The sequence below is a fragment of the Equus quagga genome, chromosome 14 (genome assembly GCF_021613505.1).
Source record: "Equus quagga isolate Etosha38 chromosome 14, UCLA_HA_Equagga_1.0, whole genome shotgun sequence".
In the NCBI taxonomy this organism is placed as follows: domain Eukaryota; kingdom Metazoa; phylum Chordata; class Mammalia; order Perissodactyla; family Equidae; genus Equus; species Equus quagga.
In genome coordinates this window covers 10,270,464-10,287,034 of record NC_060280.1, presented here as the reverse complement: position 1 = coordinate 10,287,034, position 16,571 = coordinate 10,270,464, and the positions used below count along the sequence as shown (strand labels likewise).

General features: G+C 37.0%; 1 protein-coding gene across 1 annotated transcript in view; it reads left to right on the top strand.

Moving 5' to 3' along the window:
• The window catches only part of PRMT3 (protein arginine methyltransferase 3), a 126,023-nt gene that overhangs the window by 49,600 nt on the left and 59,852 nt on the right, over positions 1 to 16,571 (top strand). Inside the window, exon 11 of the mRNA XM_046686236.1 lies at positions 15,890 to 15,968. Within this exon, the coding sequence (XP_046542192.1) occupies positions 15,890 to 15,968 (79 nt within the window). The remainder of the gene's footprint in view (positions 1 to 15,889; positions 15,969 to 16,571) is intronic.

Below are 16,571 nucleotides of genomic sequence, written 5' to 3'. Positions count from 1 at the left end.
AACATACTTATTTTATATTTTGTGTTTTTAATTACAGTGTCTGACTACAGGTCTGCTTTTGCTGCTGCTGTTTCTCCTGGCCCTCACTCATGGTGCTTGGTGCTTGTTTATTTGAGTATTTAATACTACTTGATGTTGTGCTATATATCTTTCAAGAAACTTTTATCTGTGGAAAATTCTTTGATGCCTGGGGTCTTACCCCAAATAATTTGCATTTGTTTTTGTCATGTACTTGGGATGATTACATATGCAGACCACTGTGTTTATTATTTTTAATTTAAAAAACCCACTTTATTAGGGAATGTTTCCAGTGTAAAAAATTTAGAATGAGTATTTCAGTGAACCTCGTGTACCTATCACTCAGCTTCAACATTTTACCATTTTTAGTTTATCTATCTTTCTACTATTAACTTTTTTTGCTATATGTAACTGATAACACTTTTAAAAATGTACATTCATGGGGCTGGCCCCGTGACCGAGTGGTTAAGTTCACGTGCTCCACTGCAGGCGGCCCAGTGTTTCGTTGGTTGGAATCCTAGGCGTGGACATGGCACTGCTCATCAAACCACGTTGAGGCAGTGTCCCACGTGCCACAACTAGAAGGACCCACAACGAAGGATATACAACTATGTACCGGGGGGCTTTGGGGAGAAAAAAAAATAAAATACAATCTTTAAAAAAAAAAAAGGTACATTCATTATGCCATTGTCGAGCCTAACAAAATTAGCAATGTCCATATTACAAAAAATAATAATAGTTCCTTAATATCTAATCTGTGTTCACATTTCCCTGAATTTTTTTACATTTGATTTGTTTAAATCAGGATCTGAGATATGTCCACATATTGCATTTGATTAATTTATTTTATAAATCTTTTTTCATTAACCTTTTTATTTTGAGATAATTTTAGATTATTACATGCATCGTAAGAAATAGTACAGAGATCCCTTGTACTCTTTATCTAGTTTCTCTCAGTGATGACATCTTGGAAGCTATAGTGCAGTAGCACAACCAGGGTATTGATGTTGATACCATCAAGATACAGGACAAGCCCGTCACTGCAAGGAGCCCTCCTGTTGTTCTTTTATGACCACATTCACCTCCCCATTCTCCAGTCCCCAGCCTTGACCTCTGGCAACTGCCAATCTGTTCTCAATTTCTATATTTTTGTTATTTCAGGTATGCTGTGTAAGTGGAATTGCACACACAGTATGTGACCTTTGGGGTTTGCTTTTTTCACTTTGTGTAATTCCTTGGAGATTCATCCACATTATCACACACATCAGTGGTCTGTCCTTATTTTTGTGTAGTATTCCAGGGTATGGATGCACTACAGTTGGTTTAACCTTTTGGCTTTTGAAGGATGTCCAGTCTGGGGCTGTTGTAAATAAAGCTGTATGAACATTTGTGTATAGATTTTTTGCATAACATAAACTTCATTTCTCTCTGATAAATGCCCAAGGGTACAATTGCTAGTCATATGGTAACTGCGTGTTTAGTTCTATAAGAAACTGCCAAACTGTTGTCCAGAGGGACTGTACCATTTTATATTCTTACCAGCAATATATGAGTGATTCAGCGGCCAGCATCCATCCCCATCCTGCCAGCATTTTGTATGGTCACTATTTTTTATTTAAGCCGTTCCAGTAGATGTGTAGTGATAGGTCACTGCGATTTTAATTTGCATTTCCCTAATGGCTAATGACGTTAAACATCTTTTCATAGACTTATTTGCCATCTGTATCTCGTCTTCACTGAAATGTCTGTGTCTTTTGCTCATTTTCTAGTTTCTTTTTTGTTGTTGTTGACTTTGGTAGTTCTTTTTGCCAGTCCTTTATCGGAAGTGTGGTTTGCAAATATTTTCTCCTTCTCTGTAGCCAGTCCTCTTAACAGGGTCTTTCGCAGAGCAAAAGTTTTAAAGTTTGATGAAGTTCAATTTATCAATTTTTACTTTATGGATCATGCTTTTGATATCGGGTCTAAAATCTGTAATCTGTAGGTTCACATCCCCGCCCCCCCTTTTTTTTCTTGCCATTCTTTGACAAAACTGGGTCACTTGTCCTGTAGAATTTTCCACATTCTGGATTTTGATGATTGCCTCCTCATGGTGTCATTTAGCGTGTTTTTCTATGCCTTGTATTTCTTTCAAACCAAACATACGAGGTCCAGAAATAGTGGCTTCACAAATTCAAGTTGATTTTTTTCCCTGGAATACTTCATGGGCAGTGATGGTAGTTAATTTCTATTGCATCATATCAGGGGATGTCTGCTTAATATCTCTAAATTAATGTCTGCTTGTCTCTTTCTGTTATGTTGAGATTGATCAGTGGCTTTTGGAGTTGTCAGCCTAATCTATTCATTAGAAAATTCCCTATCAGTCTTTGACCTGATGGTTTTAGAAGCCATTGAAAATGACTCCTTAGATTTATTACTACATTAAAAGTTGCAAATTTGTGGCATTTTAGTTGTATCATTTATTCTTTTTTTTTTTTTTTTTTTTTTTTTAAAGATTTTATTTTTTCCTTTTTCTCCCCAAAGCTCCCTGGTACATAGTTGTGTATTCTTCATTGTGGGTTCTTCTAGTTGTGGCATGTGGGACGCTGCCTCAGCGTGGTCTGACGAGCAGTGCCATGTCCGCGCCCAGGATTCGAACCAACGAAACACTGGGCCGCCTGCAGCAGAGCGCACGAACTTAACCACTCGGCCACGGGGCCAGCCCCTGTATCATTTATTCTTTATTTGTTAGCTGAAATTATTCCATAGCCCTCATCAAATATTTGGTTGTGAATTACAGTTTATATAGGAAGAATAAGATAAATACTTGATATTCTCTATTTCTTTTCCATTTTCAGAATAATGAATTCTCTCTCTAGCATTTTCTAAAGGTTTTGTTGTTGTTGCTTTTAGTAGCATTACTAAATGTCATGGATTTTTAATGTACTTGATATATTTTGAACTATTGTTACTATTTTGGATGTTTAAATTGGCCGATTTTTGAACTTGCCTCTTGTATCCCTTTAACAAACCCTGGTCATCCTCAATATAATATCTAAACTACAGGTGCATATAGTGTAATGAAAGACAGAAAATAGAATCTAAGTATGTTTATGATTCAGACTTTACTTTCTGGTACTGTAAGATAGTTTATGGTCACTTGTACTGCCTAAAGTTGGAATCACAGAATCCTGGTTCCTTCATTAGAAAATGGTCTATAAAGATCACACCCTGGGTTCTAGGAGCTCATTACTGGACTGTCACTGCTTGTGTGTTTTTCTTAGTGGACAGATGTAGCTGTTTTTTAATATAAAAAAATCATGAGTTTATGCTGACATTTCCGATTAAACATTATGGAATTTTTACTTAAAGTCTTAATTTTATTCTTGTATCTCTTTTCTTCTGTGAAGAAAATCTTGATTCATAAGATAATTGCTTATTTGTTTTATCGTATATTATACCTATAATCGTTTCAAAATTTTTTTACCAACTTTACTAACAATGACTTCTAAATGCAGTTTAGACTTTCTTTATATTTTCTTTTGTTCTAGAATATATCTCATGAGAAATGTACGGTCTAAATACTGTGTTTCAAAGTCACTTAAAATAATTTTCTTGTCTGGTTATGTAACCAACTTCACATAGAATCAGATTTGTTTGTTTTCTCTTCATTTTGGGAGAATTGCTGCCTCTTTTTGTTTGTTTAGCTTTAACTATGAAAATAATTATGTGGGGCCGGCCCCGTGGCCCACTGGTTAAGTTTGCGTGCTCCACTTCGGTGGCCCAGGGCTTCACCAGTTTGGATCCTGGGCACGGACATGGCACCGCTCGTCAGGCCATGCTGAGGTGGCATCCCACATGCTACAGCTAGAAGGACCTTCAACTAAAATATACAACTAGGTACTGGGGGGACTTGGGGAGAAAAAGCAGGAAAAAAAGAAAATAAGATTGGCAACAGTTGTTAGCTCAGGTGCCAATCTTTAAAAAAAAAGAAAAGAAAAGAATTATGTGATTCTATTTCTTCTGTCCTTTAGTGAATAGATGACTTTTTTGAGGGGGCTTTTGGTTTGTTTCAAAAATATTAGATATGTATATATTTATATTTTCACCCTTGTGTTATGTAAAAGCATGCTCTATACACTGCTCTGTACTTTTTTTTAATTTAGAATTATGTCTTAGCCATCACTTTGGATCATTATATAGATACTCTTCATTCCTTTTTAGGCTGTATAATACTCCATTGTATAGATAAATATAATGTACAGGCTAACACTGATGAGAATTTCTTCCATCCTTTTACTATTACAAATAATACTATTGAATATTGAATATTCTTGTGCATATGTCATTTCATCTTGCATTCCTAGAGGTGGGATTGACGGGTCGAGGGGTTAATGCATCTGCAGTGTCACTAGTTGTTTCCAAATTCTCCTCAATACTGATCTTACCATTTGGCTTTCTTACCAAAATAAGTGGTATCAGGATACTTGTTTTTTTCACAGTCTTTCCAATAGAATATGTGGCAGAATCACTTTAAAATTATTGGTTTGTGGTTTTTCCTGTGACCTAGACGTTAGGGTTGTAAATATACGTGAGGCCTGGTTTATGCTTGCAGTTTATTGGAGGTGGGAAGGAAGTGCGTGTGTGAGCACTCAGCACCAGGTTTCTAAACAGAGTGGTGGGAGCAGGGCTTTAAATTCACACGTACTCTGCAGATACGTTTGTTGTGTCTGCTTTGTTATTTGGGGCAGTTTCCTCTTCTGTTCTTCACCTTGGCTGGACTGTGGGCTTTGTCTCCTGTCTCCCCATTTTCCTTCACTAGGTTTAGTGAACGTTCTCATGTGAAAGCCTGCTTACTGATGCCTCTAACAAGATGTTCTTCTTCTTTTGTCTTGCATATTTGTTGTATTGAGAGGGTCAGTAGCTCCTAAAATGCATTGTTGCAGAGAATCACTGTTTTATATATAATTCTCTTTAATAAAAGTACTAGCTAATTAATACTTTCGTTGTATTAAGAGTACAAGGTTCGGTTCTAATTAGTGATGTTTTTTCAATCAGCGTAGGGGGTTGGGAGTATTGTTTTGGAAATACACGTGCATCCTCCACCCCCGTCCTTAGAGACTGATACTGTACGTCTGGAGTGAGACCCACATGTGCATTTGGAAAGATCTGGAAGTGATTCACTTTTTTCTTTGACAGACTTGCTTATTGGACAGTTTGCTGCAGTTTGAGGAAAAGGGCCGATTTGTGAGTCTTTTGTTGATTAAGTGAGAGTGCCATCTAGTGGGGGAAATACTTTTAAACTAATAAAGTTTTTCAAACTTGAGAAGAGCATGCAGAGGAAATTAGCTCCTCGCTGAGTTACGTGCTCCAGAAGTCCAGGACACTGGCAAGTGAGAGCTGTGTGCTGTAGGGTGGGAAGAGGAAGGAGGTGGTCGTGCAGGGTGGCAGCAGGCATGTAAAGGCGCCTAGTAAATGCAAGTTACCACCATCATTCCCGTTCTCCTTCAGGAAAGGTAGCGATCAAGTGAAAAAATAATGAAATAGTGCGCTGACAAATATTTGTGATATACGTGTAAAATTTTATAGTTGTTTTTTAACCATGTGATAACACATAGAAGTTACAAATTTCATCCCTCGTCGTTACCACTCAGGACCTACCCCAATCCCCCAACAAAATCTGTTATCAGTTTCTAGTGTATCCTTCCTGAAATATTTTAATCTATTATAAACATGTATTTGTATCTTCACCCCTTGGCACACGCATTCATTGCACAAATATTGTGTGGCTGCTGTGTGCCTGGCACTCTTCTAGGCAGGATAAAGCACTGAACGAAATAGATTACAAACTCAATCCTGAAGCATCTTCTACACTTTGCTTTTTTCGTCTCTTTGAAACCTGTAAATTTCCTTTTGTGACTACTGAAGCTGCATCCTTCAAATTTTTTACTCAATTCAAAATATTACCCTTGTGGGGCTGGCCCAGTGGCACAGCGGTTAAGTGTGCACATTCTGCTTTGGTGGCCCAGGGTTTGCCGGTTCGAATCCCGGGTGTGGACACGGCACTGCTTGGCAAGCCATGCTGTGGTAGGCGTCCCACATATAAAGTAAAAGAAGATGGGCACAAATGTTAGATCAGGGCCAGTCTTCCTCAGCAAAATGAGGAGGTTTGGCAGATAGTAGCTCAGGGCTAATCTTCCTCCAAAAAAGAAAAATTACCCTTGCGATTTCTGCTTTGATTCATGAATTATTTAGAAGCATGTTGTTTAATTTTGAAGTGTTTGGGAATTTTTTAGATATCTTTCTTTTAATTGATTTCTAATTTAATTTGGTTGATATCAGATATTATACTGTGTATGATGTTATCATTACATTAAATTTGCTCTTTCTTGTCTTATGGCCCAGCATATGGACTGTCTTGTTAAATGTTCCACATTCCTTTAGAATCTGTATTCTGTTGTTGGATGGAGTGTGTCATAGTTGTGAGTTGGGTTAAGTGGGTTAATAGTATCATTCAAATCTTGTAAATACTTAGTATTTTGAGTCTACTTGTTCCATTAAATACTGAAGGTAGAATAATGAAATTTCTGTCTATAGTTCAGGAATTGTTTCTCTTTTCAGTTTTGTCAGTTTTTGCTTCAGGTATTTTTGTGTGGTTTTTAGGTGCATATACATTAGGATTGTTAAGTATTCTTGATGAAACTTGGCCTCTTTATTATTATGAAGTATTATTCTTTGACCCTAATAATACTTTTGGTCCTTTAGTTTACTTTATTTTTCTAATTAATTGTGTACTATTTCAGATATGTTCTAAGCATTTATAAACAGAAATAAATGTGTATTCTTTTTGCTTTCCCCTAGATTATTGCATATTATATAACTGTATAAATTTTCTTTTTATAACCTTTTAACGTGTGAAATATACACAGAAAATTTAATAAACTTTCAGGTACAGTGTCACAAATACTTACCTAATGAAGACTTATGTAATCATTAGCCAGAGAAAAATATAGGATGAAGCCACCCAAATATCTTTTCTCAGTTACAACTCCTTTCCTACCCCAGAGAGGGGACCACTCTCCTGTCCTTTATGTAATCATTTCTTTGCTTTTCTTTATGGTTTCACCTCCTATTTTCATATTCCTAAATATTTTTCAGTTTTGGGATTTATATAAATAGAATCAAAATGTAAGTATTTTTGGTATGAAAAAAGTAGCTTTTTGCTTTAGTCACCAAGTCATAACGTTTATAAACCAAGTTTATAACGTTCGTCAATATGCTTGTAAGGATAATTTGTTCATTTTCATTTCTGTATATGCTGTTATGTATGAATATATGACAGTGTGTTTATTCGTTCTGCCGTTGGTGTGCACTGGATCATTTCCAGGTTTTTAACCGTGACAGGTAATAGTGCTGTAGTATACTTGTACATGTATGTTGTTACGCTTGAGCATGCATTGCTGGGCGTGTATTTAGGAGTAGAATTACTAGATCATGGAGTGTACTACTCTTCAATGTTACTAGATAATGCCAAATTTTTTCAAAGTAGTAAAATTTTTGCTTCTTTGCTCCATAGACTTGTCGACACGGGGTACTGTAGACCTTTTTAATTACTGCCAATCTGGTAGTCATCTAGTAGTTTCTCATTGCCTTTGAATTACTAATGAAGCTCATCTCTGCATACGACTGCTGGCTGCTTAGATTTCCTGTAACTGTGTCTAATTCTTTTGCCCATTTTGGAGGGGTTTGCCTGCCTTTTCTTAATGATTAGTCTTCTTTGTTGGAGATGGGAATATGCGTGTGTGTGCGTGTGCACGTGTGTGTATATGTCGAGTATCTTTTCAAACACTGTGACTTATGTTTTTAGGATTTTGATGCACATAGGTTTTGAATTTTAATGTAGTCAAATTTATTGGTCTTTTTCTTTATAGTTAGAACTTTTTCCCCCCAAGGACATGAAAATATTCTCTATAAACTTCCTACCTTTCCCATTCACATTTTTGTCTTTAATCCACTCATACAGTTGTGGGGATAAAAATTTAGCATTGTCTTTCTTTGGGGCTGTTTGGTGATACAGATCCAAATTTTAAATGTGCATATCCTTTAATCCAGGAATTCTGCTTTAAGAAATTTATCTTAGCCACATACACAAAACATTGAACAAAGATGTCTGTGTGTGTGTATGTTAAAAATAGCATTATTTTTCTTACTCATCCTATGGCAAATAAATGCGAAGGATACAGGTATTCTTGTTTGATATATTCAACCACTTGCGTTTTGCTAAGTGTGAGAGCGTAATATAATCTGTCTCAATCGCTGTAGAGCTGGCAGTAAGGAAAGTACCTTACCCAAAAGGATTTTACATAATTATTTATTTATTTATTTATTTTGAGGAAGACTAGCCCTGAGCTAACTACTGCCAGTCCTCCTCTTTTTGCTGAGGAAGCCTGGCCCTGAGCTAACATCCGTCCCCATCTTCCTCTAATTTATATGTGGGATGCCTACCACAGCATGGCGTGCCAAGCAGTGCCATGTCCGCACCCGGGATCCGAACCGGGGAACCCCGGGCCACTGAGAAGCGGAACGTGTGAACTTAACCACTGCACCACCGGGCCGGCCCCTTACATAATTATTTAAAAAACTCATGTGTAACTTCACTGTCACGTTTGTGATAAATAAAGTGATTAGCATTTGCACATTTTAAGATGAAAGAGTCAAGTAATAAGACTGAGGAATCACTCAAAAACTGTAATTTAGGTGTTCAATGTCTAAGACTATTATAAATATAACAGTGAAATAAATAGAGGTTATATTACATCCTATAAAATCTTAAGTTTGGTACGTTTTTAGCAGAAAGCATTGTAGATTAGGAGAAAATGCTTATTTAAGTACTTTTTGGATGTCTCTAGAGCTGTGATTCTCAGCGGCGGAGGGAGGGTGTGCAATTTTGCTCTCTTGGGTGATTTTGGGGCAGTGGGAAACATCTGGAGACATTTAGGTTTTACACTGGGGGGCAGGAGGAGAGTGCTGCTGGCCTCTAGTAGGTAGAAGCAAGGGAATACTGCTAAACGTCCTGCAATGGACAGGACAGTCCCCACAATAAAGTGTTATCTGGCCCAAAATGTCAGTAGTGCCAAGGCTGAGAAACCCTTCTTTAGAGTTTTCATTTCTATGCGTTGAAAATAATTCAACCTGTAACTTAGGTCGTGTTATAAAGGCCACCTGACCTAGACTGGGACATCACCAAAAATTTTCCTTAGAAGGTGACATCATGACAGTGTATTTTGTCACATGGATATACAGTTGGAGCTTCCTTTTTTTAAAAAAGATTGGCACCTGAGCTAACAACTGTTGCCAATCTTCCTTTTTTTTATTCCTGCTTTTTTCTCCCCAAATCCCCCCAGTACATAGTTGTATATTTTAGTTGTGGGTCCCTCTAGTTGTGGCATGTGGGACGCCACCTCAACATGGCCTAGTGAGCAGTGCCATGTCCGTGCCCAGGATCTGAACCCTGGGCCGCCAAAGTGGAGCACGCGAACTTTACCACTTGGCCCCGGTTCGTTTAGTTCACCAAATTGATGACGTTCTGCATTGTTTTTGTGTAACACCTGCTACATTCCTATGGGCTGCCCGAGCTGGTAAGTTGCCTTCAGCGCACTGCTACTCCTCTGCTCCTGTCAGTGGGCTTGTATGTTTACCAAAAACCTATCACATTAGTTCGCCTGTTTACTTATGTAGAATCAGTCAGTAGTAACATCAGCTGTTGAACAAGATTGTGAAAGAAGTTGCTGTTTAGTAAAGTAGTGAGTAAAACAGTTATGAAAGACCGAGAGTGGGAGGGTGGGCATTACAGACTTCAGGAATTCTCCACCTGGCTTGTACCCTTAGATTCTTTTTCTATTTTAAAATTACCAAAACTGGAAATTATTTACAATCCATTGTGAGTGTGGTTTATGCAGGGAAGTTGGTGAAGAATCCAGTCAGTGGACGATCTTCAAAGAGTATCGGTAAACAAATCTACACTTCTGTCTTTTTACTTAAAATGTATTATGTTCAATTAACAACTGACTGCTCCTGTCAATCATGTTGGATGAAGTTCTGTTTACAGTAAATCTTATAGAATTGAGAGTAGTATTTTTTAAAATGTCATCAAATATTTATTACGCTTCAGAAGTACACTGAGAAGTCAGGATTAGATTTCGTAGGCTTGTTTGTTTGTTGGAAGTGATCTTTTATTTTTGTCTTTAAATAAACCCAGCTTATTGCTTCATTTTATTTATACCTCTCTTGCCTTTTTAAATAGTTAATTCTGCCTAAGGGTATATCAGTAATTCAGATATTTGAGCTAAGAAAAATTAGACAAGAGAAGCACCTTATACTATAAAGATATTACAAGTTTCTTTTATCTTTGTTTATTCCAAGAAGATGTCACTAACAGGCATTTTAAAATAAGGTTCCCATTTCAGTGAATAATGTTAATGTTCTAGTTCTAGATTTGATCTGTTGTGTTCCTTTTGTAATAATTAATTTTTGAAGCACAAATGCAAACTTTAATTTTAAAAAGTAAATCTCAGTTTGGAAAGAAGAGTGCCCCGTGAGCATCATGGGAGAAAACATCGGGTGTAATTCTCTTCCAGATGGCACCCCCACAGGTGAGGCAGTAGCCTGTGAAATTACAGTCTGAATTACACTGCAGATGAGCAGGGCATTTGGAGCACAGCCTTCTGATATCAGTAATAAATGACTTGGTTCAGAACCAAGGACAATTCCCAGGAAATTAAAGGCTATTCTCTCACGTAGGGAGCCTAAAGTAAAATGAAGTTTAGCAAAGTGGAAAGTTGAGAGAAAGGACAACAACCTTTAGCAATACGTATGTAAATCATTTCATCTGATAATATTTTTAATCAGACATATTAATTTATCTCACAAATGTCATATATTGGTTCTACATATATTCTAGAATGTGCATTGATTTTTCCAAACTGATAATTTTCACAATGGATGGTGGCTGAGAGCCAGTTGCCAACTAAGCTATCACTCTGAGATAGTATGAGTCTATTGTAAATTCTAATCTTGTTTAATACGCTCTGTGGGGAATTTTTCATTTCAGAACACTTGAGTCCTCAATTACAAATGTAGTATAATATCCTACAAATACTCAAGCTTATTTTCAATCAGGTAAATCATTTTAAGCAGCAACAGGGAGCAGTAATTGGGAAGTTGACAGGCCAAGTCTCAAATTCTGACTCAATCAGCTGTTTCTGTGAGCTGTTTTTTAAGTCCTGTTATTTTAAGTTATTCAACATTTCTAAGCCTTAATTTCCTCATCAGTTAAATGAGAATAACAATAAAATGTGCTTTAGGGAAGAATTAAATGAGATAATCCTTATAAAGACACTTAGTATAATGAACTTTAATGATTATCATCACGAATATTATTTGAGAATTTTAATTTTAGAAAGCAAAACAGCATTTTAAAATAATTTTAATTTGTACTAGAAAAATAACAAAAAGTAGGTATTGTTTCATTTTAACAATTATAATGATATGCAAGTACAGTATTAATAATTCTTTTATTCATTTAAAAATTGCTTCCTGAGTTCCTGCTACGTGCTAGGCACATTTCTAGCCCTCAGGAATATAGCTTCACACAGTATGGACAAAGTCCTTGCTCCTCTCGGAGCAAAGCAGAGTAAAGAGCTGGAGCTTGGTGAGGGAAAAAGAAGGTGCTTTACAAGGGGACATCAGGAAAATCCTTTTTGATGAGGTAGTAATTGAGCAGATATCTGAATACTAAGTGAAATGAACAACCAATAAAATTGTCAATCTTCATTGAGTCTTCAATAATGTAGCATATTTAGGAGATGTATATTCTTGTTTTGAAGGAATGCTTTTGTATTAATTTACTAGTTGTTATTTTTTAACTAAAGGTTTAGAAACTACTTTGACAGACTAGAAGTCTCATCATATCTTACACAGCAATATCTTGCTCCTGAAATGAAAAAGAGGTTATTAGAGATAGATATAGAGGAGGGTACCATTTTTAATTATACACTAATGAAGAGAGAAAAAGGAGATAAAAATGGGAAAAGAAGAAAGACTTGCTTTAGCCTTCTGCTTCTGTTATAGTTTAGCCCAATTCTACCCCATAGTGGCTGACCCCATATGGTGATTTCTGCCAAATTAAAGAGTCATGTGATAGGGTCTTTCATAGGTTTTATGGGTTAACACTGTGCTAAATCCCGTACATGTTACAACAAAAGGATTTGATCATTTGCTTTCAGAAGTTCTCTGACCTAATAATGATGGCTGACCCTAAACAATGCGAAGCAAAGACATGCATTTATGGAAGGATGTTTCTGCTGCCAGGGATGCTTATCTTCTCTCATCTGTTTACATCTCTGTCCAGTTAGGCAGCAGTGGGAATTGAATTTTAAGGCCAGGGTTTGTAAGGGGTGGTAAAAAATTGTCTAGTATTATTTTTCTAGTTCTATGATGTAAAATAAGTCACTTAACCTCTCCAGTACTGATTTATCTAATATAAAAATTAGGTTGTTTAACTAGAGCCTTAGAAACTATCTCTAATATTGTCTGATCAGGATTCTGATCTTAGCTAAGAATCATTATGGAGTATGTGGGAAAATGCTTGTTTTCATGTGTATTATTTTAAATGGAGGTAGAGATATGGGAAAAATCTTAAGTGTAAATGCCAAAGTTCAGAGTATTAAATAAAATTGATTTTTTATTTTTGGCACAGGAAAAACAATCTCTTGATTATCTTTGTGAGAAGAATCTTAAAGTTGGAATTGGCACTAATTTGGCGAGTGTGCTCAAATTATTTCTTAACTGTAATGAAATTTTGAGAAGTTTTATAAATTTTTTGTATGCACACACACACACGTAGTCTTGGCTGATCTGAAAAAAGAAGTGACACAAGAAAGTGAACGTATTCTGATAGACTCCTGAAAAAACCCCAGGAATTTCAGTTCTGACTCAGGGATTGTAATACAGGACCATTCACTAAATAAATGTCATGTGATTATGATCAGTCTGCCAAGCCTTTATTCTCTAATTTATTAAATATAATTTTAAAATTCTGATTAGCCTTTAAAATGTATTTTTTAAATAGCTAATTTTTTCAGCTAAGCTAAGAATTATTTTTCCATACCCTTTTACATGTATTAGTATGTTTAATGCTCACGTAAACCCTTTGAAGTAGAATACCATTGTTATCGTCATTTTACAGATGAGGAAACTGAGGCACAGTGATTGTACCCAAGGTCACACAGAGAAGGGAGCTCCTCTGGGCTTTAACTCCAAGAGTTCACCCTCTTAACTGCTCTGCTGTCGGTATTGCCCATAGTACCAATTTAAAATATGATGTAATTTAATCTCTGATGAATGGCTGATAATAACTTTATCTTAAATATGCTAAGTGAGCATGTTGCTAGAAGGGGCTACTTTCAGTTATTGATCAAAAAGACTTTTTTGGTTTGTTTCTGGTGCATGGAAATAAGATGGAGTCTGAGCATATGGAAGCAGAATACTTAGATTTAGCCAACTGTTTTGAAAGAGAATACTAGGAAATGGTTTGACACAGTGCCAAATCTAAAACAAACTTTTTTTTTGCCCTTTTCCTAGAAAGACTGGACTGTAATGAATCCTTAATTTGTACTAAACTGTGAGTTTATTTTATTTTAGTGTTTAACATGCTGCAGTCTTGCAGACAGGGGCCATTTTCCCCTGAATCTGTCTGCACATTTATCAGCTGATCTTTTCCCCAGGAGGGAGATGAATGGCTCTTCTTTTAATAATTTCTTAGCATCAGTTATAATTCACTTTAATCAATGGCTGAATGCTTATTCACAAACATTTGTGTGCATAGATCTGCTGAATTATGTCAGATTGGTAAAGGTTTCTTAGTTGAATTCCAAAAGTCCTTTGTTTTTTGAAGACTACACAGAATTAATGGAGAACTGACTGTAAGAGTAGACATTTTGCTGAACTCCTCTTTCCAGAAAAAGTTTCCGCCAAATCCTTAATTTCCACATAATGTGCACACATTAATAGAAGAGCTTTCTTGCTAAGTCTTTCTTCTGTAGGCAGTTATTTTCCTATCAGTGAATTAGTGGACTGGGGGGACCGGGTAAACGTCAGTGTAGGGTTGCTAGTGGCAGATTAATTAGGTTCCTTTGTAAGTGATTCTAGCATGGGATCGGTATTTTCTGTAAATGTAAATTTGCTATTAATCTCTTCTGAAGATTATCTATTCTGTCATCCAGCTATTCTAATTGTAGGTCCTTCTGGTTGTGGCCTGTGGGACGCCGCCTTAGCATGGCTTGATGAGCGATGCCATGTTGGTGCCCAGGATCCAAACCGGCGGAACCCTGGACTGCCAGAGTGGAGCCCAGGAACTTACCCAGTCAGTCTCAGGGGCCGGCCCCGAGTACAGTTTTTATTTAGAATGCTAACATTAGGAGAAAATGCTTTTTGGTTCACCCCGAGCAATAATAAGGTGTCTTATGTGCTAAGCACTTGCCTTCCCTGCTGGGCATGTGGTTGGGGGTAGGCCCTGGAGGGAGAAAGACTGAAGCTGGCTTGATCTCTCACTCATGGTTACTTTGTCATTTCTGTAGTAAATTGTGTAGCATACAATTAGAATGTGCTGTGTTTGTGACACCAGTGGTGGCAAATTCTCTTTTCATTTGTGCTATGATTATCCTTTCTTGGTAGAGGATTCATTACTGTTCTCTAAAATCTGGAGTACATGGGCCATGTCTCATGAACTGTGATTCAAACAACACTAGATGCTGAAGGTGTTGATGGGTTTTAAATAGGAAAAAAGAGGTCTCTAGTCAAAATGTGGGTAATACCTGGTTAAAGTATGTTCAACAGTCATCTTTACTGTAACGCTTCTCAGAGCTATTGATGTGCTAATAATGTGCGCTGTGAATCTCTAAGAGGAGGATATAGCATCTGGTCTTTGATTAATGATCCCCTCCTCTCTTTTTTTAACCAAAGAGAAAGTCACTGGGCAGGAAACACTTTGAGAAATGGTCTTAAAGACTGAGATTTCTCAACCTTAGTCCTGTTTTTTTTTGGGGGGGGGGGATTAGTCCTGAGCTAACATCTGCTGCCAATCCTCCTCTTTTTGCTGAGGAAGACTGGCCCTGAGCTAACATCTGTGCCCATCTTCCTCTACTTTATATGTGGGACACCTGCCACAGCATGGCTTGCCAAGTGGTGCCATGTCTGCACCCGGGATCTGAACCAGCGAACCCCGTGCTGCTGAAGTTGAACATGCGAACTTAACCGCTGTACCACCAGGCCAGCCCAACCTTAGTCCGTCCTATTGACATTTGAGGCCAGGCATTCCTTTGTCGTGGGGTCTGTCCTGTGCATTGTGGAATGTTTATCAGCATCCCTTGGCTCAACCTACTAGATGCCGATAGCATGCCCCCGTCAGCTGTGAGAGTCACAAATGTCTGCAGACATTGCCACATGTCCCCCAGGGGTCAAAATCTAGTGGAGAACCGCTGCCCTAGATTAATATTGCAATATTCCAGGGAGTTTTTGGGTCTGTTAACAATTTCTCTCTGAAATTTTCCTTTTAATGGGGAAGGAACAATAATCTAGAAAGTGGCAGCACAAGTAAAGAAGCTTCAGTATGATCTACTGTAATAAACTTTCTGCATCCACTTTATACCCTGGCCAGTTTTCTAATAATCATTATGTGGAGAACTTACTGCAAAAAATAATTTCAAACTTTGCAGAATATTATATGGGAAAGACAAAAAATATATTTTTTATTGAAAAAGTATCCCAGATATTTAAGTTGATCTGCATGTGAGAATATTGCATATTTCTAAAACCTATTTTTTCCTTTTTTATGCAGGGCTATTTTCTTCTTTTCGAGTCTATGTTAGATTCTGTCCTTTACGCAAAGAACAAATACTTGGCAAAAGGAGGATCGGGTGAGTGTAAAGTTCTAGTTTTAATAATCTAATTTTAGTCTGGCAGAACTGAATGAACCTTTGGATTTCAAATAAACTATGCATGACTGAGAAAGTTCCCAATAGAGATGAAAGATGTTCCCATTAGAGGAAGCTTAAAGACATTGGTTTGCTACACTGTTGATAGTAGAACGGTATATAAGATAGTCAGGACTCCAAGTTAATGGTATTCTCAAGAACACTTTCTATAAAAATACTAAGGACTAAGTTTGGAAGCTATTTGATATTCAAATAGAAATCTAATGGAAACTTCTTTTGATTTTTAATCCTTATGACCTTAGTTCTTTTCTTTCCAGTAGAATATTTCATACTAGGCTGGAGATTATTCACTCTAATGGCAAATTTTCCGTGACTTCACTAAATATATAAACCTGGCCTCTCTGTTTTAATGAGAACATTTATGACTGATTTCTACTAAGTTTTTAAAGTGCAACCCAATAGGTATTTTTAAATGGATCCCAACAAATTTGGAAGGCTTCTTTTCACGTCCCTGGTAAATTTTTAATTGTGTTAACTCTGCATGCTCAGTAAGGTTGTGTTTTTACAGGCCTTCTGCTGTGAGCA